The sequence below is a fragment of the Salmo salar genome, chromosome ssa14, assembly GCF_905237065.1.
Source record: "Salmo salar chromosome ssa14, Ssal_v3.1, whole genome shotgun sequence".
Lineage (NCBI taxonomy): Eukaryota > Metazoa > Chordata > Actinopteri > Salmoniformes > Salmonidae > Salmo > Salmo salar.
The window spans coordinates 80,976,484-81,001,761 of NC_059455.1; the positions used below are offsets into that span (position 1 = coordinate 80,976,484).

Sequence of the window (25,278 nt, forward strand, 5' to 3'; positions counted from 1 at the left end):
TGTGTGAGAGGGAGAGTGAGAGAGTGTATGTGTGAGAGTGAGAGAGTGTATGTGTGAGAGGGAGAGTGAGAGAGTATATGTGTGAGAGGGAGAGTGAGAGTGAGAGAGTATATGTGTGAGAGGGAGAGTGAGAGAGTGTATGTGTGAGAGGGAGAGTGAGAGAGTATGTGTGAGAGGGAGAGTGAGAGAGTGTATGTGTGAGAGGGAGAGTGAGAGAGTATATGTGTGAGAGGGAGAGGGAGAGAGTGTATGTGTGAGAGGGAGAGTGAGAGAGTATATGTGTGAGAGGGAGAGGGAGAGAGTGTATGTGTGAGAGGGAGAGTGAGAGAGTATATGTGTGAGAGGGAGAGGGAGAGAGTATATGTGTGAGAGGGAGAGAGTATATGTGTGAGAGGGAGAGAGTATATGTGTGAGAGGGAGAGTGAGAGAGTATATGTGTGAGAGGGAGAGTGAGAGAGTATATGTGTGAGAGGGAGAGGGAGAGAGTATATGTGTGAGAGGGAGAGTGAGAGAGTGTATGTGTGAGAGGGAGAGGGAGAGAGTGTATGTGTGAGAGGGAGAGTGAGAGAGTATATGTGTGAGAGGGAGAGGGAGAGAGTATATGTGTGAGAGGGAGAGTGAGAGAGTGTATGTGTGAGAGGGAGAGTGAGAGAGTATATGTGTGAGAGGGAGAGTGAGAGAGTATATGTGTGAGAGGGAGAGAGTATATGTGTGAGAGGGAGAGTGAGAGAGTATATGTGTGAGAGGGAGAGTGAGAGAGTATATGTGTGAGAGGGAGAGAGTATATGTGTGAGAGGGAGAGTGAGAGATTATATGTGTGAGAGGGAGAGAGTATATGTGTGAGAGGGAGAGAGTTTATTGTGAGAGGGAGAGGGAGAGAGTATATGTGTGAGAGGGAGAGTATATGTGTGAGAGGGAGAGTGAGAGAGTATATGTGTGAGAGGGAGAGTGAGAGAGTATATGTGTGAGAGGGAGAGTGAGAGAGTGTATGTGTGAGAGGGAGAGTGAGAGAGTGTATGTGTGAGAGGGAGAGTGAGAGAGTATATGTGTGAGAGGGAGAGTGAGAGAGTATATGTGTGAGAGGGAGAGTGAGAGAGTATATGTGTGAGAGGGAGAGTGAGAGAGTATATGTGTGAGAGGGAGAGTGAGAGAGTATATGTGTGAGAGGGAGAGAGTATATGTGGGAGAGTGAGAGAGTATATGTGTGAGAGGGAGAGAGTATATGTGTGAGAGGGAGAGAGTTTATGTGTGAGAGGGAGAGTGAGAGAGTGTATGTGTGAGAGGGAGAGTGAGAGAGTGTATGTGTGAGAGGGAGAGAGTATATGTGTGAGAGGGAGAGAGTATATGTGTGAGAGGGAGAGTGAGAGAGTATATGTGTGAGAGGGAGAGTGAGAGAGTGTATGTGTGAGAGGGAGAGTGAGAGAGTATATGTGTGAGAGGGAGAGTGAGAGAGTATATGTGTGAGAGGGAGAGTGAGAGAGTATATGTGTGAGAGGGAGAGTGAGAGAGTATATGTGTGAGAGGGAGAGAGTATATGTCTGAGAGGGAGAGAGTATATGTGTGAGAGGGAGAGTGAGAGAGTATATGTGTGAGAGGGAGAGTGAGAGTATATGTGTGAGAGGGAGAGTGAGAGAGTATATGTGTGAGAGGGAGAGTGAGAGAGTATATGTGTGAGAGGGAGAGTGAGAGAGTATATGTGTGAGAGGGAGAGTGAGAGAGTATATGTGTGAGAGGGAGAGTGAGAGAGTATATGTGTGAGAGGGAGAGAGTGTATGTGTGAGAGGGAGAGTGAGAGAGTGTATGTGTGAGAGGGAGAGTGAGAGAGTATATGTGTGAGAGGGAGAGTGAGAGAGTATATGTGTGAGAGGGAGAGAGTATATGTCTGAGAGGGAGAGAGTATATGTGTGAGAGGGAGAGTGAGAGAGTATATGTGTGAGAGGGAGAGTGAGAGAGTATATGTGTGAGAGGGAGAGAGTATATGTGTGAGAGGGAGAGTGAGAGAGTATATGTGTGAGAGGGAGAGTGAGAGAGTATATGTGTGAGAGGGAGAGAGTATATGTGTGAGAGGGAGAGAGTTTATGTGTGAGAGGGAGAGAGTTTATGTGTGAGAGGGAGAGTGAGAGAGTATGTGTGAGAGGGAGAGTGAGAGAGTATATGTGTGAGAGGGAGAGAGTGTATGTGTGAGAGGGAGAGTGAGAGAGTATATGTGTGAGAGGGAGAGTGAGAGAGTATATGTGTGAGAGGGAGAGGGAGAGAGTATATGTGTGAGAGGGAGAGAGTATATGTGTGAGAGGGAGAGAGTATATGTGTGAGAGGGAGAGAGTATATGTGTGAGAGGGAGAGTGAGAGAGTATATGTGTGAGAGGGAGAGAGTATATGTGTGAGAGGGAGAGAGTATATGTGTGAGAGGGAGAGAGTATATGTGTGAGAGGGAGAGTGAGAGAGTATATGTGTGAGAGGGAGAGAGTATATGTGTGAGAGGGAGAGAGTATATGTGTGAGAGGGAGAGTGAGAGAGTATATGTGTGAGAGGGAGAGAGTATATGTGTGAGAGGGAGAGTGAGAGAGTATATGTGTGAGAGGGAGAGAGTATATGTGTGAGAGGGAGAGAGTATATGTGTGAGAAAGAAAGAGTGTGAGACAGAGGAGTGTCACTTTTAGTACACATGTTGACATTCCAGCCTGTGGAGTGACAGATTGTGCTGATGATCGTCCTACCTGGTTTCCCCAGTCCCACTGGTTGGTATATGTGTTGGTTTCCCGTCTGAGGGGAAAATAGAAACACAAACAAGTGATTAGAAAGGCACATTGGCACTTTTCTGGCTGGCTGAATGTGCTTTTCCAACAGCACTCAGGATTAGGGCTTCCCATGGCCCAGTCTGTGTGTTATTGTGGGTACTCTGCGGGTAGCAGCATTACATATCTCAGACCTTCCGAGGCACACAGCCAAGTACAGCCATGTTTCACCCAGCTACATTTCTCCAGCTCCTCCCCGAAACCCTCTTCTTCTCTCACTCTATTTGAACACACACTGGTGTTTTCTTCTCCCCCTCGCATTCCAATGCTTCCTCTTCTTAGAGAAGAGACCCAGTCAGCCCAGTAGACTTCTGTAATTACTATGAAAATGGGTCTGGTTGGTTTGTGGGGGCTCTACAGCTGACGCCTGTTTTTAAAGATTATCCAGCAGCAGAGAGAGAGTGTGGATGGCATGAGAAACGCCTGGCTGTAGCCACAGTTTAGTTCCCAACCTCCCTAGTCCCAATACACTTCAGCCTAGGGGGACTGGGATGGTTCAGATAAAGCACTGTGTCCAGCAAGCCACAACATACAGCGCACTACTAAGGTCTACGCTATAAAACTCAGATAAAATCTATTTCGCATTATAATACAAATAGAAAAATGTAATAAATACATTGGTTTATTGAAAAACAATATTTCCTGGTCCATCCCTCTGGGGGTATGAACCCAAACAAGCGGTGGGCCATGGGAAACTCACCGGCCCCTGGAGACTGCAGTCCTCCCGGTCAATGCTGCCCCGCGAGTTCCTGGATTCTGGCTTCTGACGAGAACACAGAACAGAGGGTCAGAGAACTAGCAGGCTACAGCGGACAACCTTTCAGAACCACAACCTCAAAGATTTAAACAACTACATTTATCAGTGAAACCATCCTTACAGTAGTCTTGAAATAGAATACTAGAGAGTTTGTTTCTTACAAAATAAGATGCAATTACTGCTGAATTGTCTTTCATGTTTTGTTCCATGAGAGAATAGAACTCACAATTCCATAAGAAACTGATCTGCTGATATCCTACTGTGCTTACCCTCATTCTTCTTTGACTACCTCAAAGATCGGTGCCTGCTACCATCGAACAAAACCAAATCAACCAATCATCCATCCAGTTACAAGCTAAACAAGATTTATGCCACCCTGACAGACCACACAGATACCCAGAAACACAGACACTGTAGTCCAGTGACAAAAGTATTTGCATAGAAGAAATCCTCAGCGTTTCAGCAGCATCTTGTCTAAACAACCTTCTAGGCAGCCAAGTACCAGTAGTAAAACATATCCACACAGAAAGCCACCAAGATGACCAGCACCCCTTCCCAGCCATGATCTGTACCGGTTTTCCAAAGCAGGACTTGAAAAGGTGCATCCTCTGAGCTCGGTGCCTGTGGAAGTGTGGCTGTGCGGAGAGCGGTGGTCCCATCGGCAGAGTGAGACAAGAAACAACCAGAGATTTCTGTTGTTGCTGCTGGAGGAGGAAGGCTTAAATGTGCCTGACAGATTCATGCAGAGACTGATCCCACAGCAGACTCTTCTTGCTCTGTGGCTCACACTGACTCCTCTCTCTCTTTCTCCCTCCCCTCCCTCTCTGTCTCTCTCGCTCTCTCCCCTTCCTCCCTCCCTCCCTCCCTCCCTCTCTCCCTCCTCATACATACAGATAGACAGTGTAGCCTTTTAACTTTCACTAAGGAAATACTAAGGAAGACTCTCAGTGCCGTGCGTTTGTTTGCCAGATCTGCCAAAAGGATTTTTATGACTGAGAAACAGCATGAACGCACCACGGTCTGAGCTTTCCACCCATCTTCCACAATATCTGCCGGCCAAATGAAACGGCAGCATTAATGAAAGCTCTTCTTTTGGCTGGCCAGGGCTGTGGAGAAACAGACGCAGACCGCCAGATTTTCCACAGGAAAGCCTTCTGAGAGGGATCATCAAAGGGTGTGGAGGGACTGTCTCTCATCACTGTGCTGGCTGCTCAAATACCATTACCGTTAAAGATCACTTTAAACTCACCCTTTAAAACTATTTCAAGTCCTCTGCAATTGTCTTGTTAGACGTGACAACAACACAAACATTTCCAAGGGCCACAAATTTGATCCTTTATCAACATATGTTTTCTACAACTGGCTTTTTAAAAATGTATTTCTCAAACAATGTAGACATGGATCATATGATTGAAGAGTAAAAATATATTAAATATGAAGTAAGCAGCAGGTAGGGCAGCAATGCTGTCATCTTTAACCATCCCATAGTTCCTCTAGTCAGTCTAGCTCTACACACACAGAGAGACAGAGACAGAGGGAGAGACAGAGAGAGAGACAGAGAGACGGAGAGACGGAGAGGTGGAGAGAGTGTTCTAGAATGCTGCTGGCTGATCCAAGCATTTCCCTCAGGAGGTCAGTCTGTGGTCACAGGTCTGTCTTCCTGCCTTATTTCACTGAATGAAAACAACAATGATCTGAATGTCCTCAGATCGTAGAAAGGTAAATAAACCGACTCAGAAGGGGGATGAGGGCTGAAGGTTGAAATGGTAAAGAAAACACCAGCCAGCGTGACACTGTAATCAAATCCAGATGTTTACTCCACTAAACAGTCAAATCAAATCAAACTTTATTTGTCATACGTGCCGAATACAACAAGTGTAGACTTTACTGTGAAATGCTTACTTACAAGCCCTTAACCAACAGTGCAGTTCAAGAAGAGGAAGTCAGTGGCAGACTGAATACAGATATGATGCTTTTGGGCAGACTGACTGGATAACAGTTTAATGAATAGATAACTAGAGCAATGACTTTACAGTCATTTAGTCTTGACATTATATCTTAGGTAGAGAGAGTATGTCTCCTGGTCACAAGGATCAAGTGATGGACAATGGTGGTAGAATGATGTAGAGAGCATATGCTTGCTATTTAGGAGTTAGTGAGGTTTAGAGGATGAAAGGTGCTGTTCCTAATGTAAAAACTCTATCAAACAAACAAAGGTGTGGTTGACAGTATATTCGCTGGTTCTTTACATGATAGAGACAGAGCCAGTGCAGAGTGGAAGATGGTACTGAATAAGGGTCTGTTACCAGGAAGCTACCTTCCAGCTCCAAACAGCGTCTGTCTCTCTCCTTCCTTCCTTCCTTCCTTCCTTCCTTCCTTCCTTCCTTCCTTCCTTCCTTCCTTCCTTCCTTCCTTCCTTCCTTCCTTCCTTCCTTCCTTCCTTCCTTCCTTCCTTCCTTCCTTCCTTCCTTCGCTCTCCCCCCCCCCCCCACCCCCTCAGTCTCCCTCCCCCTGTCTCTCCCCCTCCCTCTCTCTCGCTCCTGCTCTCCCTCTCTCCCTTCTCTCTCTCAGGATGGTATGTGTGTGTGAGAGTAGAGGGTGAATAATGGTCTGTTACCAGGAAGCACTCCTCCTGCTCCAACCAGCGCTGGTCCTCCTCCATCTGCTGCTGCTGCATCATCAGCCTCTCCTCCATCAGGTGGGGGGGCAGCACCTGGCCCAAACCACGCAAGTCCAACACACCTCCATCCTGAGGGAGAGAGAGAGAGAGAGAGAGAGAGGGAGGGAGAGAGAGGGATATAGAGGATATTGCATTAGTATTTAGTCTCGTCTGTGATTGCTACAGATGTACCAAGCTCAGACAATAGCTAATGAAATTCAGAGATTTACATTATACAATTGGCAGAAGCACATAGTAAAAAGAGTCTACATGTATATTTATGTGGAGCTCTCTCTCACCTCCATGTTGGGGGACCACATGGGGACGTCCCCTGGCCGGTGGTGGTTCCAGGTCTCATGGGGGTCCAGGACACCGGCCTGGGGAGGGTACCCGCCACTGGGCATAGCGGGCATGCCGTGGGGGCCAGGGTACCCGACCTGGATTTGGTAGGACAGACAACAGGTGAAAAGCCCATTTTGTTTGGAGAGAGGATTGTGATGATACCAAAGCCTTGTCTGTGAGGCAAGGCTGTTCATCATATGGCATTGGGCCCCAGTTAGCATTTCAGGGTACAGGGAAACACTTCACTGGCAGTATAATGCAATAAATCATTACTGACCCCCAGACATAAAGACCTCTGGGACTAAAAGTATGAGCCTGAATGTGACATGTCACCGTTAGCACTGGCTGATAAACATCTTAATAATAACTGACATGATCATAAAGATAACCTTTAAATATGCATACTGGTACTCAAAATGCCTTTTAGGCAATACAGTGTGGAGAGAATGAGTTGACCTTGAAGCCATAACAACAGAATTTGAGAGAGTTGATTTTTCAGCAGATGGAATCTGCCTTAAGTCAACAATGCCAGAAGTTTGAAAAAGCGCTACAGGAAATGCCTGCTGTCAGCTATGTTTTATGGGCAGCTGAAGTGCTGCAAAATAACTTAGTTTGGGAAGATATTATTGCATTCAGAAAGGGGGAAGCCGGGCACATCTCCATCAATTCACTTTTGGCTTCAAGCACCCTTTCACCCAAAAGCATAGAGTTGAGCACTTTCTCTGTCTTTACACATCAATCCACTGGCAAGTAAGAAACAAACCACATTTACTAAACCAGTATTGCCAGTACCTGATTATCAATACAAATGGGATGGTTCAGAGAGCTAATGATAATGATATTACCATAGAAATAGAATGAATAGAACAGACTTGGAAACTAGGCGTCCCCATTCTAATTCTATGGGTAATACACAGTAACTGTGGTAAAAGTGTTAGTATAGTACAGTAGTATAGTATAGTAGTACAGTAGTCTAGTGCAGTAGTACAATACAGTACCTGGTAATGGTTGAGCTGCCCTGCGTGCTGAGGGCTGGGGTAGAATCCTTCACTAGACCGAGGGCTGGGGTAACCAGGTCTGCTAGGCTGCACAGGGAGTGGGACAGAGATCATACAGAACACATTGGACATTTAGACCTCCTGCATTGTGTGATCCCCATCTATCAGACAGGGAGCACTAGTTCTTCAAATGAGAGTCATTTAGTCTATCTGTGCCTAAAGATATCTAAGGTAAACATCTCAGAAATGTCCCATTATACCCCTAAGGGCAGGGTTAGGGTTAGTGAGGTCTCTTACTTTAGGGGAGGGTAGGGTTAAAGAGGTCTCTTACTTTAGGGGAGGGTAGGGTTAAAGAGGTCTCTTACTTTAGGGGAGGGTAGGGTTAAAGAGGTCTCTTACTTTAGGGGAGATAAGAGTTAGAGAGGTCTCTTACTTTAGGGGAGGGTAGGGTTAGAGAAGTCTCTTACTTTAGGGGAGGGTAGGGTTAGAGAGGTCTCTTACTTTAGGGGAGGGTAGGGTTAAAGAGGTCTCTTACTTTAGGGGAGATAAGAGTTAGAGAGGTCTCTTACTTTAGGGGAGGGTAGGGTTAGAGAAGTCTCTTACTTTAGGGGAGGGTAGGGTTAGAGAGGTCTCTTACTTTAGGGGAGATAAGAGTTAGAGAGGTCTCTTACTTTAGGGGAGGGTAGGGTTAGAGAGGTCTCTTACTTTAGGGGAGATAAGAGTTAGAGAGGTCTCTTACTTTAGGGGAGGGTAGGGTTAGAGAGGTCTCTTACTTTAGGGGAGATAAGAGTTAGAGAGGTCTCTTACTTTAGGGGAGGGTAGGGTTAGAGAGGTCTCTTACTTTAGGGGAGATAAGAGTTAGAGAGGTCTCTTACTTTAGGGGAGGGTAGGGTTAGAGAGGTCTCTTACTTTAGGGGAGGGTAGGGTTAGAGAGGTCTCTTACTTTAGGGGAGATAAGAGTTAGAGAGGTCTCTTACTTTAGGGGAGGGTAGGGTTAGAGAGGTCTCTTACTTTAGGGGAGGGTAGGGTTAGAGAGGTCACTTACTTTAGGGGAGGGTAGGGTTAGAGAGGTCTCTTACTTTATGGGGAGGGTAGGGTTAGAGAGGTCTCTTACTTTAGGGGAGGGTAGGGTTAGGGAGGGTTCTTACTTTAGGGGAGGGTAGGGTTAGAGAGGTATCTTACTTTAGTGGGGGGGGGTTAGAGTTAGAGAGGTCTCTTACTTTAAGGGAGGTTAGGGTTAGGGAGGTCTCTTACTTTAGGGGAGGGTAGGGTTAGAGAAGTCTCTTACTTTAGGGGAGGGTCGGGTTAGAGAGGTCTCTTACTTTAGTGGGGGGGGGGTTAGAGTTAGAGAGGTCTCTTACTTTAGGGGAGGGTAGGGTTAGAGAGGTCTCTTACTTTAGGGGAGGTTAGAGTTAGGGAGGTCTCTTACTTTAGGGGAGGGTAGGGTTAGAGATGTATCTTACTTTAGGGGAGGTTAGGGTTAGAGAGGTCTCTTACTTTAGGGGAGGGTAGGGTTAGGGAGGGTTCTTACTTTAGGGGAGGGTAGGGTTAGAGAGGTATCTTACTTTAGTGGGGGGGGGTTAGAGTTAGAGAGGTCTCTTACTTTAAGGGAGGTTAGGGTTAGGGAGGTCTCTTACTTTAGGGGAGGGTAGGGTTAGAGAAGTCTCTTACTTTAGGGTCGGGTCGGGTTAGAGAGGTCTCTTACTTTAGTGGGGGGGGGTTAGAGTTAGAGAGGTCTCTTACTTTAATGGAGGTTAGGGTTAGGGAGGTCTCTTACTTTAGTGGGGGGGGGGTTAGAGAGGTATCTTACTTTAGGGGAGGGTAGGGTTAGAGAGGTCTCTTACTTTAGGGGAGGGTAGGGTTAGAGAGGTCTCTTACTTTAGGGGAGGGTAGGGTTAGAGAGGTCTCTTACTTTAGGGGAGGGTAGGGTTAGAGAGGTCTCTTACTTTAGGGGAGGGTAGGGTTAGAGAGGTATCTTACTTTAGGGGAGGTTAGGCTTAGAGATGTCTCTTACTTTAGGGGAGGGTAGGGTTAGAGAGGTCTCTTACTTTAGGGGAGGGTAGGGTTAGAGAGGTCTCTTACTTTAGGGGAGATTAGAGTTAGGGAGGGTTCTTACTTTAGGGGAGGGTAGGGTTAGAGGGGTCTCTTACTTTAGGGGGGGTTAGAGTTAGAGAGGTCTCTTACTTTAGGGGAGGGTAGGGTTAGAGAAGTCTCTTACTTTAGGGGAGGGTAGGGTTAGAGAGGTCTCTTACTTTAGGGGAGGGTAGGGTTAGAGAGGTCTCTTACTTTAGGGGAGGGTAGGGTTAGAGAGGTCTCTTACTTTAGGGGAGGTTAGAGTTAGAGAGGTCTCTTACTTTAGGGGAGGGTAGGGTTAGAGAGGTATCTTACTTTAGGGGAGGTTAGGGTTAGAGAGGTCTCTTACTTTAGAGGAGATAAGAGTTAGAGAGGTATCTTACTTTAGGGGAGGGTAGGGTTAGAGAGGTCTCTTACTTTAGGGGAGGTTAGGCTTAGAGAGGTCTCTTACTTTAGGGGAGATAAGAGTTAGAGAGGTCTCTTACTTTAGGGGAGGTTAGTGTTAGAGAGGTCTCTTACTTTAGGGGGGGGTTAGTGTCAGGGAGGGTTTTTACTTTAGGGGAGGGTAGGGTTAGAGAGGTCTCTTACTTTAGGGGGGGGTTAGTGTCAGGGAGGGTTTTTACTTTAGGGGAGGGTAGGGTTAGAGAGGTCTCTTACTTTAGGGGAGGTTAGTGTTAGAGAGGTCTCTTACTTTAGGGGAGGGTAGGGTTAGAGAGGTCTCTTACTTTAGGGGAGGGTAGGGTTAGAGAGGTCTCTTACTTTAGTGGGGGGTTAGTGTTAGGGAGGGTTTTTACTTTAGGGGAGGGTAGGGTTAGAGAGGTCTCTTACTTTAGGGGAGGTTAGTGTTAGGGAGGGTTCTTACTTTAGGGGGGGGTTAGGGTTGGTGAGGGTTCTTACTTTAGGGGGGGCCTCGTCGGAGCCCCCTGAGTCCCAGGACACAGTGACCTGACGTCTCATCTCCATCCTTAGTCTCTCCTCCTGCTGGGCCTTCTCCTCCTCTAGGATAGTACTGCAGGGAACACACACACACACACACACACACACACACACACACACACACACACACACACACACACACACACACACACACACACACACACACAACAGCTTAGCACACCTAACATAAATTCATAAAAAAAGACTGAACATTTCAACAAAATCATCTCAATTACTGTAGCCTGAAAAGCAATCATGTTCCTATCACAGACGAGCTGCATTGCAGGTGTGATTTCTTTTGTTTGTTGGGCAAATCGATTATGGGTATCCGTTGCCAGGTTCCCAAATCCATCAATGAACCCATTAATGACATCATCCATCATTCGATCCTACATCCAATTTACCTTACAGGAAAACGCTCATCCCCCAGAGTTTATGCTTCTGAGAGCCCATCTTAACACACCAGAACAGATGAACCACCAGCTCCCTGGTCACATCCCCAGCCTGCAGTGGAGGTATGTGAGAGTCTAGCAGCAGCCTGGTAAGTCCTGCACTGTTTTACTAAACTCACTTTATCAGAGCCAGCTAGCTCCAGCTTACCCCATCCACCTCCCCTAGCTTCCTCCTCCTTCCTCCCTCTGCCCTGGGCAGTCTGTTGTGGTTGGCCCCCGGCCAGACAGCTTATCAGCCAGCCAGCCTTCACTGGATTGGATTGACTGGGAAGAATGATACTGTGGAACTAAATATCAGGGTCGTATTCATTAGGGAACAACGTAGCAAAACGTTTCGCAACGTAACAAAAACAGTTCAGGTAGTCTGTGCCTGTTCCACTCAGTTTTCTTCCGTTTGGTACATAATGAATGCGACCCAGGGTTTGGCTAGAGGAGAGGCGATTGTAAGGAAGTGCTGTCCTTAAGACACACTATGAATGCCTTCACAGTGGTAGTAAAACTTGGTGTACCTTACTTTTTGGCCCTTACTTGGTCAAAGACAGCAACAGACAAAGTGGATATCCCAGGAGCCTTGACGGGTGCTCACTGGAATCTCTGCTGCCTTGTGTTTCCTTTCTCTCCTGGTGCATTCTGGATCTAAGGTTGTGTTACTATGGGTTAGACTAGAGACTGTTCACACTCTGTACCCAAGAGCTCAAAATGGAACACGAAGAGTCTCGCTCATGATGGCACACACAGAAGCACTTACACAGGAAACCAGCACGCACACCCACACGTGTCAGACATATCTTCGTACAGTTAAATGAATCCAGTGACAGGGTAACTATCACCCAAACACAACAAAGACTTTGGATACAGGTAGCCTAGCGGTTTAAGAGTGTTGGGCCAGTAACTGAAAGGCTGCTGATATTGAATCCCCGAGCCAGCAAGGTGGAAAAATCTGCCTTCTGCCCTTGAGCAAAGGCATTAAACCCCAACAACTGCTCCCCGGGCGCTGTGGATTAAGACAGCCCCCTCACTAGGTATCTCCTTTCCCTACAGACAACCAACCACATACCTACAATACACAGTACTCTCCCTCTGTCTCTCCCTCTCCCAAAACATACCTACTGCTCAACATAGGGCTATGGGGACAATGGATCCAATGGGAATTATTATCTAGTAGGGACATGACTCACAGTTCAGTGAGTCTAAAGTTAACAGGAAAGAGAGTGGCTCACATCCGTAGGGCTTTATCGACGGACAGACAGACACATTTTTATATACTAAGGCAAATGGCCCATGTGATGGGTAGGCAATAAATCCACCACACAAGGGCTGCATCCCAAACGGGCCCAAAGGGCTCTGGTCTAAAGTAATGTGCTATATAGGGAATAAGGTGCCATCCGGGACGCAGCCGAGGACTACCCACAGTAATTTACCCACACACACCGTCGCCTGTGTCCTTGCTTCAGTTAAACTAAAATAAATACTACATACATCCCACTTTATCCAGCTTCCATGGATTTGACTGACATGATAGACCATTGAAGTGCATGGAGTGCTGATAATTGCTAGTCTCTATTGGGAATATGGCATCAACCTGTTGCCTCTTATGTGGACTACAACTTAAGTAGCGGAGACCACACTGTTTCCAAACTTTACTGAAGTGTCCTATACTTTAATACATGAAACAGTGACCTCTTCAGTAGCAATGTTGAATATCACTCTTCCAGAGTTATAAAGGAGGGAAAACGTGTGTAAAAGAACACTGGCATGACCTGAACTTCTCCCCCCAGGGTTACTGACCTGAGCTGGGTTTTGAGCTCTGTGAAGCGGGGTCTCTTGCTGGGGTCGTAGGCCCAGCACTTGGTCATCAGGCTGTACAGGGTGGGGGGACAGTTGTGGGGCATGGCCAGACGCTCTCCGTTCTCTATCCGCCCGATGACATCATTGTTCTTTACCCCCTGGAAGGGCTTGATACCGTACATGAGGATCTCCCACATACACACACCTGGAGGGGAGGTGCTCTAGATATAACACCAGAGACAGACACAAACACGCATGCAAGCACACACACACACAGACGCGCATACACACACACACACAGACTCGCGTACACACACACACACAGACTCGCGTACACACACACAGACGCGCGTACACACACACAGACGCGCGTACACACACACAAACGCGCGTACACACACACACAGACGCGCGTACACACACACAGACACAAACGCGCGTACACACACACACACACGCGTGTGTTGATTGCTAGATGAGCAATATTTGTAGCTGCCAAACTCACCAAACATCCACACGTCGCTGGCTGAGGTAAAGCGTCTGAAGTTGATGGACTCTGGAGCCATCCATTTGATTGGCAGTTTCCCTTTGGAAGCTGAAAACCCAGTTAAGCAATAGACTGTCAACATTTTAGTAGGGTGAAGTTTCCCCTAGATGCTGATCTTGGGTCAGTTTTGTATTTCCCACACTAATGGTTAAGGTTAGGATTGGTGGAGGGGAATCCTAGATTTGTACTAAGGGGAAACTTTACCCTGGAGTTCAACATTTTGATAGCCTGCAATAGCTTTCACAACCAGCAGATGGTGGTAAAACATCAGCCTGGAAGCCCGTATGTTTGTACCATAGACATGGCATCATTGTATCTGTCCCATTATGGCGCTGCCCATGCTAAAACAGGCTTTTGGGCACTAGCGTCCTCTATCGCTCTCTGTGGTTTGTACCTTTGTAGTAGGAGGAGTCTTCCATGTAGCGGGAGAGGCCAAAGTCTCCCAGCATCACACAGTCTGTGGAAGACACTAGCACGTTCCTGGCAGCAATGTCCCTGAGGAGATACACATATACACAATGAGTAGGAATCCTGGAAAACATGGGGATTTTGACAGCGTGGCACCAAAAAATATATTAGAAAGTGTCAAAAACGTAATATTATATTGCCTCTGTAATGCTAAATAACAGCTGTTAAAGTGGGTGATGGTCTTACCTATGGACAAAGCGTTTGCTCTCCAGGTAGGCCAAAGCTGTGCTGAGCTGGTGGGAGAACAGGATCAACGTTGATAGGTCCAGGTTGTACTTCCTTACTTGTAAAAATGACCTCAACTGGAAGAGATTAAAACATCGATAACGTACAAGATATCCTCTTTGTTTTGACAGAGATAGAGCAGCAGGAACAGCAGGAATGATAGAGAAACTTTGGCCCTGTTCCCAAATGTGTTCTGTGTTCTCCCATTTATTATGAGAATGACAAGAAGTCCAACAACATCTACTGTACGTACTGATCCAAATATACTCCTGGTCGCCTCACCTCTCCCATCGTGCACAGCTCCATGATGATCCACACTGGGTTTTCTGTGATCACACCAATCAGCTTCACTATGTGGGGGTGGTCGAACTGACGCATGGTCACTGAGGAACACACACATCACAAAGGGGTGTGAGGATTTCACAGAACAGTTTAGAATGAGTGGAAAGAGACAAAACACTCCCTGGGATAGGTCTAACACATGGGGGCTCAAATGCCACTGTTCTCAGTACAAACACTGTTAATATATGAGTCTCAAATAGCACCTTATTCTCTACATAGTGCACTACATTTGACCAGAGCCTTATATGTAGGGAATAGGGTGAAATATGTGACGAAGCCAATGTTTACAGTTACCGGCTTCCTTAAACAGGACATATTCCTCCCTCAACAGTCTGTGAACCGTGTAAACCCAGCGAGCAAAGAAACCTGAGAGTACAATCAGGCAGCGTGTGTGTGTGTGTGTGTGTGTGTGTGTGTGTGCATGGCAATCAGCAGCAGCTGCAGTCATCATCAGGCCCATGACAGCGACGCGGCACTACATCTCAGCACACTCACGTGCTTCCTGAAGGAACTTCTCGCGCACGCTGTCCGACGTGCTGTTCTTGCATGTTTTAATGGCCACGTTTAGAGTGGGATTCTCCTGGAAGAGAAATTAGAGAAAATATTGGATTTGTTTGTGTGCATTACTGGTAGTGGACAATATCATGACAATTTTGACCATAAATAAGAGGCGAGATGTGTTTAGCTAGACAGTAACAGGGGTGGAATTGAAAGGAACACGTGAGGACTGAGGGTGAGATGTGTTTAGCTAGACAGTAACAGGGGTGGAATTGAAAGGAACACGTGAGGACTGAGGGTGAGATGTGTTTAGCTAGACAGTAACAGGGGTGGAATTGAAAGGAACACGTGAGGACTGAGGGTGAGATGTGTTTAGCTAGACAGTAACAGGGGTGGAATTGAAAGGAACACGTGAGGACTGAGGGTGAGATGTGTTTAGCTAGACAGTAACAGGGGTGGAATTGAAAGGAACACGTGAGGACTGAGGGTGAGAGGGGAGATGCTTTGGCTGCATTTAGCCAGACAGTTGCAGTGCTATTTCTTTGTTACAGTACTATTTACCGGGCTGTTGTAGACTCCCTGGTGGACATCTCCAAACTGTCCCTCGCCGATGCAGCGTCCCAGCTCTATCCTGTCTCTCTGGATCTCATAGTCCCTGGCTGGGGAGGGAGAGATTACTCCTGTTAGTTACACTGACTCTCATAGTCCCTGACTGGGGAGGGAGAGATTACTCCTGTTAGTTACACTGACTCTCATAGTCCCTGACTGGGGAGGGAGAGATTACTCCTGTTAGTTACACTGACTCTCATAGTTCCTGACTGGGGAGGGAGAGATTACTCCTGTTAGTTACACTGACTCTCATAGTCCCTGACTGGGGAGGGAGAGATTACTCCTGTTAGTTACACTGACTCTCATAGTTCCTGACTGGGGAGGGAGAGATTACTCCTGTTAGTTACACTGACTCTCATAGTTCCTGACTGGGGAGGGAGAGATTACTCCTGTTAGTTACACTGACTCTCATAGTTCCTGACTGGGGAGGGAGAGATTACTCCTGTTAGTTACACTGACTCTCATAGTCCCTGACTGGGGAGGGAGAGATTACTCCTGTTAGTTACACTGACTCTCATAGTTCCTGACTGGGGAGGGAGAGATTACTCCTGTTAGTTACACTGACTCTCATAGTTCCTGACTGGGGAGGGAGAGATTACTCCTGTTAGTTACACTGACTCTCATAGTCCCTGACTGGGGAGGGAGAGATTACTCCTGTTAGTTACACTGACTTTTACAGGGTGAATGACTCCCCACTATGCTGATCTGTGTGTGTGTGTGTGTGTGTGTGTTGATGAGGCCTTTTTTGGTTGTTAATAATAACAGCAAGATGCCTTGGCTGTGTTTTCACTGCAGTAGATGGTAATACTGTATGAAATACTGTATTTATCTGTATAAGGCAATTCACACCCACCACCAGGCAAGGACATGCACACTACAACAAAAAATGATCAGGCTGTGGTGATGTCAACAGACATAGTACTTGATATATTTGGTTCCTCCCTGTGGATTTCAAATTACAACAGGCTACCACTTTGGTTTGATTGACTGTATCCATTTTAGTCATTTACCAGATGCTCTTATCCAATTAAGATGATTGCACAATCTCTTCAGACAGACACCTAACAAACAAAACTAAATTATAAATGGAATTTCAAAACAAAATGTTCAAGCAATGGTGAAATTAAAGAAAAACCAAGGAAGAAACAGATCAACATGAAAAATAAATAAATAAGCCAATTGAACAATCACTATTGAAGACGCATTGAACTCTGGTACTGAATGGATGAGATTGCTTCATCTCACAGATATTTTACTTGGTTTCAGCAAACAGTATTAAAGTGATAGTTCACTTCTTATTCAACATTTTCAGGGGTTTGAATGGAGTGAAAAAGACCAGAACCCTCTAAGCTGATGAAATGAAACACTTCCGATCCATTTGGGATGGAGGCCTATGGCTGAATCTGAAAGCCTATGGCTGAATCTGAAAGCCTATGGCTGAATCTGAAAGCCTATGGCTGAATCTGAAAGCCTATGGCTGAATCTGAAAGCCTATGGCTGAATCTGAAAGCCCATGGCTGAATCTGAAAAGTCTGTCAAACTTTCATTTTAGAGGGAAATTATTTGATTTTAAGATGACCAGTAGGTTACTAAACCTATGAAATACCTCCAGTAGAAGAGTTGAATGAGCCGTTCTAGTACAGTACACAAGCACAATTACAGACAGAAAACAGAGAGACAAACAGAAAGAGAGAGGCAGTGTTACCTTCATCTACTCCATAGCTCACTGCTGGGCGGTTAGGATAAAGAGAGGTGGCTTTTAGAAACCATTCGCAACAGAACAGGACAAACACACACGTTAGAAAGTAAGACCGAGGGGAATAGATGTTATGTGGTTAATGTGGTTTTAAAAGAACCAACTTGTGAGTGCACAGAGCTGGGTGTCAATGGGGAAAAACTGCTTATACTGTAGAACAAGAATATGTGCTAGAAAGCCACACGTGTCACATTAGAACTTGATCATCTAGAAATGGATAAACGTGCTGTCTTAGGCTGCCTCTCAGATGGCACCCTATTCTAATTCCTATGGGCCCTGGTCAGAAGTAGCGCACTAAACTGGGAATAGGGTGTCATTTGGGTATAGGCCAGTGGGACTCAAATCCCCATGTGGTATGAAGAAACCTACAGATGCTGGATGGACCACTTGTTTGAATGGAGAGAGCTCTGGTCTCGAGTGTAAGCATGCGATGGGACTCCTCCGTCTCCATATACAGAGCTCCTTGTTACAGAATTAGTTGTTTCACAACCAGACTGTCTTATTAGTCAGCTGGCCCAGACCACTCCACAACCTGGTGAATTAGCTGCACTCTATGGCTCTGTCCCAAATGGCACCCTATTCCCAATATAGTGCACTACGTTTGACCAGGGCCCATAGGGCTCTGGTCAAAATTAGTGCACTATGTAGGGAATAAGATGCCATTTGTGACACAGCCTACACCACTGCAGGGGCTATTGTGTTCCAGATTCATATGATCCCACGAGACCTGGCATCATGGCCACCAAAGAAAGGCCTGGGGTTAATGGAGACATATAATTACAATAACTAGAACGGAAATTACAATTCAAGTCAAGGCTGGAGCTTATGGGTGTACCATGGTCTAAGGTGCTTTGTCCATTCTAGTGATTATAACTCTATGACTAACTCATTCGTTCACTCCAGTAGACTCAAAGGGCACTTGTCTCTTTCAGTCCTGATGACTACACACTGACATGACTATTCCATATAATGAACAATTGTGACAAGTAAAAGGATTTCACTGACGATGTACTACTAAGCATTCCATAGATATTTTCTTAGACTATCAGTGAATCATAATGGAACAGAATCAGTATCTGATTTGGACAGCATCATGACAGCAGGAATATAAATGAATGGAAGTGCTGGGAAATGAAAGATCATCAATATGAATACGTGACTATCCTGTTACAGTATGTGTATAGACTTACACCGTCACCATGACAACCAAACAATCTAGTTACGTTTCGATAAAGGACACACACAGGCAGCGTGTTTTCGGGTATTTGGGAAGTAGAAACTAGCCACATCAACAAACACACAGAGCCAGAGAAAACAGATCACCATACCGCACCCGGGTCACAGTCAAAGGAATTTAGATAAGAGAAGGACGAAGAGAAAGAACACGAGAGAGAGACGAAGAGAGAGAGAGATAGAAAGAGAGACCAAGAGAGAAAGAACAAGAGAGATAAAGAGAGAGAGACAGCTAGAAAGAGAGACAAAGAGAGAACGAGAGAAACAAAGAGAGAAAGAACGAGAGAGAATGAAAGAATGAGAAAGAGAGAGATAGAAAGAGAAAGAACGAGAGAGATGGAGAGAAAAAGCTAGAAAGAGGAGATCAAGAGAGAGAAAGTAAAAGAGGGAGAGAGATGGATAAAAAACATCTGACCAACATATTAGCAGGGGACACATTAAGATCAACACAGTGTATTACTACTAGGGAGCAAAGAGCTGCACTTACTTGAGGGCATGGTGTAGGTATCGTCTTCGTCTATAATCTCAGCATAGTCGTCCGTCTCTGCAGAAACACAACAGCCTCGTGGTCAGTCTACTGGTCAAGTCCAGTCACACACACACACTATCCGAGACGGATACACACAGATGCAGCTAGCTAGATACGTACCCTTCCACACAAGTAACTAGAGCCAGCTGAAAATAAACATGCGAGTCAGACAGCAAGTGCTCCTCTGCAAACTCCTACACTGCTGGACACATGGGCGAAACACGCGCTCTCTCTCTCTCTCTCTCTCTCATCCACACTATCTCTCATACAGTACACACAAAAACACAAGCATGTCTGTTCCCAACTCGCAGTTTCAGCCATATCTGTCTGCTCTGTCGGTCTGTCTGATCAGAGCTTAGCAGTAGAGATGGGCTTCTGGGTAAGGGAGAAAGACCAGGGGATGTTGAGACCAGGGAGGGATGGAACCAGTTATTTACTTCTTTTTTTTAGGAAAGAAAGAGAGAGAGAGTGAGAAAGAGAGAGAGTGAGAAAGAGAGAGAGTGAGAAAGAGAGAGAGTGAGAAAGAGAGAGAGTGAGAAAGAGAGAGTGAGAAAGAGAGAGAGAGTGAGAAAGAGAGAGAGTGAGAAAGAGAGAGAGTGAGAAAGAGAGAGAGTGAGAAAGAGAGAGTGAGAAAGAGAGAGTGAGAAAGAGAGAGAGTGAGAAAGAGAGAGTGAGAAAGAGAGAGAGTGAGAAAGAGAGTGAGAAAGAGAGAGAGTGAGAAAGAGAGAGTGAGAAAGAAAGAGAGAGAGAGAGAGAGTGAGTGAGAAAGAGAGAGAGTGAGAAAGAGAGAGAGAAAGAGAGAGAGAGTGAGAAAGAGAGTGAGAAAGAAAGAGAGAGAGAAAGAGAGAGTGAGAAAGAAAGAGAGAGAGAAAGAGAGAGTGAGAAAGAAAGAGAGAGAGTGAGAAAGAGAGAGAGAGAGAGAGTGAGAGAGAGAGAGAGAGAGAGAGAGAGTGAGAAAGAGAGAGAGAGAGAGAGAGTGAGAAAGAGAGAGAGAGAGAGAGAGAGAGAGAGAGAGAGAAGAGAGAGAGTGAGAAAGAGAGAGTGAGTGAGAAAGAGAGAGTGAGTGAGAAAGAGAGAGAGAGAGAGAGAGAGAGAGCGTGAGTGAGAAAGAGAGAGAGAGAAAGAAAGAGAGAGAGAGAGAGTGAGTGAGAAAGAGAGAGAGAGTGAGAAAGAGAGAGTGAGAAGCCGTTCCCAGTCCCCTAGATAAACAGATTTAGGTGTTTACAGTATGTGAACGGCCGCTTGATGTCCAGTCTTGACTTGATTTAAAATGGTAATACGCTAGCTGTGCCGTCTTGGCTGCTGTTCCTCGTAGGGAAAAACGACCAGCAGACTCTGTGTAGTATGTAGCTAGCCATCAGACGGCCCGTTTTAGACAGGAATGCCGCGGTGCTACGGAGCTCGCCAAACTCAGCTCTCTTTATGAGGCCGAGCTGAGAGAGGGCTGGGAGCTGGGCCCTTAAAGACGCAGGCAGACAGCAGGGAATGTATTCAAAAAGCCCCTCAGAGTAGGAGCCCCCCCCATCTAATCTTATTCATTATAATAAAAAAGGCACAACTGATTTGACTCTGAGACTCTCTGTGGATACAGTTCCAGAGCGTGGGACAGACCAGACCTGGGGTCAAATAGTATTTGTTTTATTTCAAATACTTTAAACTGTGCTTGATTGAGGTTGCCTGGCACCTTGGGACCAACAGAATAGTCCTAAAAGTGCAAACTCTGTCAATTTGGCACTCCAGACAGGCTCAATCAAACTAAATCGATTTGAATCACAGGGAAGCACTGCAGCTAAGACAGGTTTCAGCACAATTTTCAGCACATTTTCTGGAAACGTTAACTGTTACATTGTTTCCCTAACTCCAATCAGGTCTATTGCATGATTAGTGCATTACTAATGACAAACCTCTACAAGCAGATAAATAAAAACAGATTAATTTAATTTGATTCATGATTCATTTGATTGATATGATTCATGAGTGATACACACACAACACAACCCACAACCCCAGAATCCCCCATGACCCCAGTGAGTTAGTAGCAGGTGACAGGAAGGAATGGAGGGAAATATTAAAAAGCAAACTTTACCATCCCCACTACAATCCTCTGCAGGTCCAAGGAGAGCATGCCAAACAGAGAGAGAGAGAGAGGGAGGGAGAGAGAGGAAGGGAGAGAGGGAGGAAGGGAGAGGGAGAGAAAGAGAGTTACACACCATAGAAAGATATGAAAAGTATAAAGACACAGTATAATTAATTCAAAATGGGTTTAATAATTGTTACCGTGACACCCCACACTGCCTCAAAACAAGCAGGGACTGGGAATTTCACAAGTGTATCCAATCCATGCTTTTATTCAGTATAAGTGGGAAAGTATTTTATTTTCTAAGCTTCTACTTTAAATTGAATTAGTCTGTCGTTGGAATGTGTGGAACTTGATTCAGTTTGGTTGAGGGGACAGCCAGAGTAGTGTACTTCGGAAGGGGGTCATTGGAGTTCATTGGCTATCCTTACCATGGGCCACTGTGACGGACAGGAACGTGAGCTAATAGGAAGCTGTTAAACAGCTGCGACAAAAGCGTGGACCAATACAAAGCTGTTAAACAGGTGACAGTGGGCAGGACAGAAGTCACATGTCCAGAAGTCAGTATTGGTTAACTTTGTTAGTTTTTTTTGACACATTATCCTTGTTCAAGGGCATAAACTCAGTTTGGCAAAATCGACCTAAAATGATAGGGACATATAAATCACTGGTGTCATTTTAGCAATATAAACAGATGGTTGTTAAATTAGATGTACAGCTATTAAAGTGTGTCTTTAAGAGTCTGGTGGTCTGATGCTTACAGCATCGTGAACCTGGCTGTGGACCAACCAGATCCCTGCGACATCAGCCCAGATACAGCCATCAGCCCAGATCAGTCTCTATATACATCCCAAATGGCACCCTATTCCCTATGTAGTGCACTACTTTTAACCAAGACCCATAGGGCTCAGGTCAAAAGTAGTGCATTATATAGGGAATGGGGTGCCATTGGGATGCAACCTCTACTGATTTGCGGGCCATGGCTCGACTACAATCAGCAGACGACACGCTTCCTGGAAAATAAAATGGGGACTTAAAATGGGGACTCACTGTCTTGGAAAACTGGATCAGTTTCAATGTTTTTTATTCTCAGACACGTCAGGGATAGGGTATGTACTTCATCTCATTCACTAGACATGTTCCCTTTTAACACAGTTTCTCAAACTTTTTCCCGCCAGGCTAGTTCTGTTTGGCCGTTGTAGGTGTTGCTTTGTCAGTCATTTTAGAGAGATTTTAGTGCACTTCACACCAGAACTTTCGTTCAGCTAAAGTTTCCTCCCCCCAGTTCCCCTATATCCCCTACACACGTGTTGTGTGAGTGTGGGGGAATTTGGGGACAGTGGGGCAGACAGGGTTAGTCAGAGCAAAACAGAAAGCAGAGTCAGTCGAGTCAGCCAATCAGAGCAGTGGTACCCTTTGGCGGAGAGTCATGGGAACAGAAGACGAAAGGAAGGAGAAAGCGCCTGGCTTTAGCAGGTTTAGGAGGCGTCGGGGTCACAGAGTTCACAGAATCTTCAGCCAATCAGAGAGAGGGATGAGAGAGCGGGAGAGATGGTGAGAAAAAGAGACTAATAGTTCTTCTGACAGAAACAGCTCCGGGGTGAAGTTTCTCCTAGGTACAGATCTAGAATCAGCTTCCCCTCCCTCAATCCTAACTTTTACCATTAGTGGGGAAAATGCAAAACTGACCCAAGATTAGCGTCTAGGGGAAACTTCACCCAACACCACAGAACACACATTGAGCAGCAGACAGCATTTGTGTATATGTTAAGCAGTGATAAATGTAGGTGTGATGGTGTCCGAAGCTTTCCCCATATTACAGACAAAATGCTACATATCCATTTACACCACCACTCTGTCATGGCACGTCTGTTATGAAACGACATGAAATACGTCAATAATAATATGAATAAATCTCTTCTTTCCTATACCAACAGGGAAGTCAAAGCCGACAGGGGAACTATAGCCTCACTCAAATTATGGCAATTCTGCATTTCAATCAACAGCATAGTAATAAGTCCTTCACTATTCTATGCCCGATATGTCAGCCAGGGCTAAGGAATTGATTTCCACTTCTACAAAAGGTCTTGTGTACAACTGTACAATGACACATATGGAATTAATTCAGTTAAATATATTGGATTTGTGCGAGCAGCAAGCTGCTGCTGTCCCTAAGGGAATTTCTCTCTGACCTCTTTCTGAGAAATAACATTGATGGATGGTATCAGGGAGAACTGGTGTAAACACGGAACTCGGACCGTCTCAGAACATAAACACAAACACTTCATGTATCTTCACTGGAGCTTTCAGCCATATATCGAAAAAACGATCAAGTGCAGAGCTGTGGTGTCATTGTAACACTTCTCAGCATAAGTCTCATATCCAACTCCCCACCGGACACCGGGGTTCGAACACCCCCACCTTGCCTGTCTCCCCCTCTGATCTTCTTAACTGTCTGAATAAATTGCTAAAACATATTCACAAAAAATAACTAAAACAGTTTCACATAGCCTGCAACTGAAACTACCAGTATTACTATTATTTACTGATAGTAGTAGAGAGTAGACTTATCCCGTGGTTTGTTTCAAGAACTTCATTTAAACAAGTGTGTTAAATAGGCCTACTGTGAGAATATGCCCAAACACCATCCAACCATATAGTCTGAAACACACCAGTAAACTCTAAACCAAATATGTGGATTATACTATCAGTGAATACAACACCTCTCAACCTTCATATTACCGTGTAGCTACAATCAAATAATAGTTACATTTACATTTTAGTCATTTAGCAGACGCTCTTATCCAGAGCGACTTATGCATACATTTAAATTCATTTCATACATTTTTTTTTTTTTCATACTGGCCCCCCGTGGGAATCGAACCCACAACCCTGGCATTGCAAACACCATTGCAAACACCATGCTCTACCAACTGAGCCACAGGGAGTCATAGTTCCCTATGACTGACTCACCTACTCCTTGAGAGCTGAGGAATCCTTAGATACCCTGTGACACTAATACCCTATGACATTTATTGAAACCTTATGAGACTCAATGACACCCTATAACACCCTATGGCAGTTAATGACACCATATGGCACTAATGACACCCTATGACACTTTAATGACACCCTATGATACTTAATGACACCCTATGATACTTAATGACACCCTATGATACTTAATGACACCCTATGACACTTTAATGATACTTAATGACACCTTATGATACTTAATGACACCCTATGACACTTGAATGACACCCTAATGACACCCTATGACACTTTAATGATACTTAATGACACCTTATGACACCTTATGACACCCTATGACACCCTTTAATGACACCCTATGATACTTAATGACACCTTATGATACTTAATGACACCCTTTGATACTTAATGACACCCTATGACGCTTTAATGACACCCTATGACACTTTAATGACATTTAATGACACCTTATGATACTTAATGACACCCTATGACATTTTAATGACACCCTATGACATTTAATGACACCCTAGGGCCCTTTAATGACACCCTATGGCACCAATGACACCCGATGACAATTTAATGACACTTTAATGGCATCCTATGATACCCTATGGTACTTCTTTAATGACACCCTATGACACTTTAATGACATTTAATGACACCCTATGACATTTAATGACACCCTAGGACATTTGATGAAACCCTATGACATTTAATGACACCCTATGTCACCCTCTGAACCTCCCAACCTCAGTGCCAGGCTCTCCGCAGCATAGTAAACAAGCATCTCTTTGATACCATAATGTCTGACTCTCTACACCCCTAACCTCTGGTCAGTTAACAGGGCTCTGGCCAACCCCTTCAATCAGGCCTTAATCTGTCTGTCACTGGAGCCCCCAGGCTATTAACATTCAGCAGTTCCATCACAGTCCTCTGACATTTAGGAGATAAAGAAGAGAAAGAGAGATAGAGATAGACTGGGAAAGAGAGAGAGGCAGAGGGATGGAGGGGGAGAGAGAGAGCGGGAGCGAGATAGGGAGGGAGAGATAGAGATAGACTGGGAAAGAGAGAGAGGCAGAGGGATGGAGGGGGAGAGAGAGAGCGGGAGAGAGAGATAAGGAGGAAGATAAATAGAAATAGACTGGGGAAAAGAGAGAGGCAGAGGGATGGAGGGAAAGAGAGAGGGAGAGAGATAGG

At 45.4% G+C, this 25,278-nt stretch overlaps 1 protein-coding gene across 27 annotated transcripts in view; it reads right to left on the minus strand.

Annotated features, from left to right (window-relative positions):
- The window catches only part of LOC106570401 (focal adhesion kinase 1), a 206,316-nt gene that overhangs the window by 7,656 nt on the left and 173,382 nt on the right, over nt 1-25,278 (minus strand). For 5 of the 27 annotated variants that reach the window (XM_045694856.1, XM_045694851.1, XM_045694850.1 and 2 more), the window contains 17 exons: nt 22,498-22,596; nt 21,094-21,111; nt 18,966-19,022; nt 17,195-17,245; nt 15,442-15,539; nt 14,878-14,962; nt 14,323-14,423; nt 14,002-14,117; nt 13,742-13,842; nt 13,306-13,395; nt 12,801-13,005; nt 10,522-10,633; nt 7,552-7,638; nt 6,511-6,648; nt 6,170-6,301; nt 3,496-3,558; nt 2,718-2,763 (listed from right to left, as the gene is read on the minus strand). In XM_045694856.1, the coding sequence (XP_045550812.1) occupies nt 2,718-2,763; nt 3,496-3,558; nt 6,170-6,301; nt 6,511-6,648; nt 7,552-7,638; nt 10,522-10,633; nt 12,801-13,005; nt 13,306-13,395; nt 13,742-13,842; nt 14,002-14,117; nt 14,323-14,423; nt 14,878-14,962; nt 15,442-15,539; nt 17,195-17,245; nt 18,966-19,022; nt 21,094-21,111; nt 22,498-22,596 (1,599 nt within the window). Of the gene's footprint in view, nt 1-2,717; nt 2,764-3,495; nt 3,559-6,169; nt 6,302-6,510; nt 6,649-7,551; nt 7,639-10,521; nt 10,634-12,800; nt 13,006-13,305; nt 13,396-13,741; nt 13,843-14,001; nt 14,118-14,322; nt 14,424-14,877; nt 14,963-15,441; nt 15,540-17,194; nt 17,246-18,965; nt 19,023-19,127; nt 19,470-21,093; nt 21,112-22,497; nt 22,597-25,278 lie in introns of those variants that run through there. The other 22 variants (XM_045694849.1, XM_045694852.1, XM_045694845.1 and 19 more) reach the window with 16 other exon arrangements.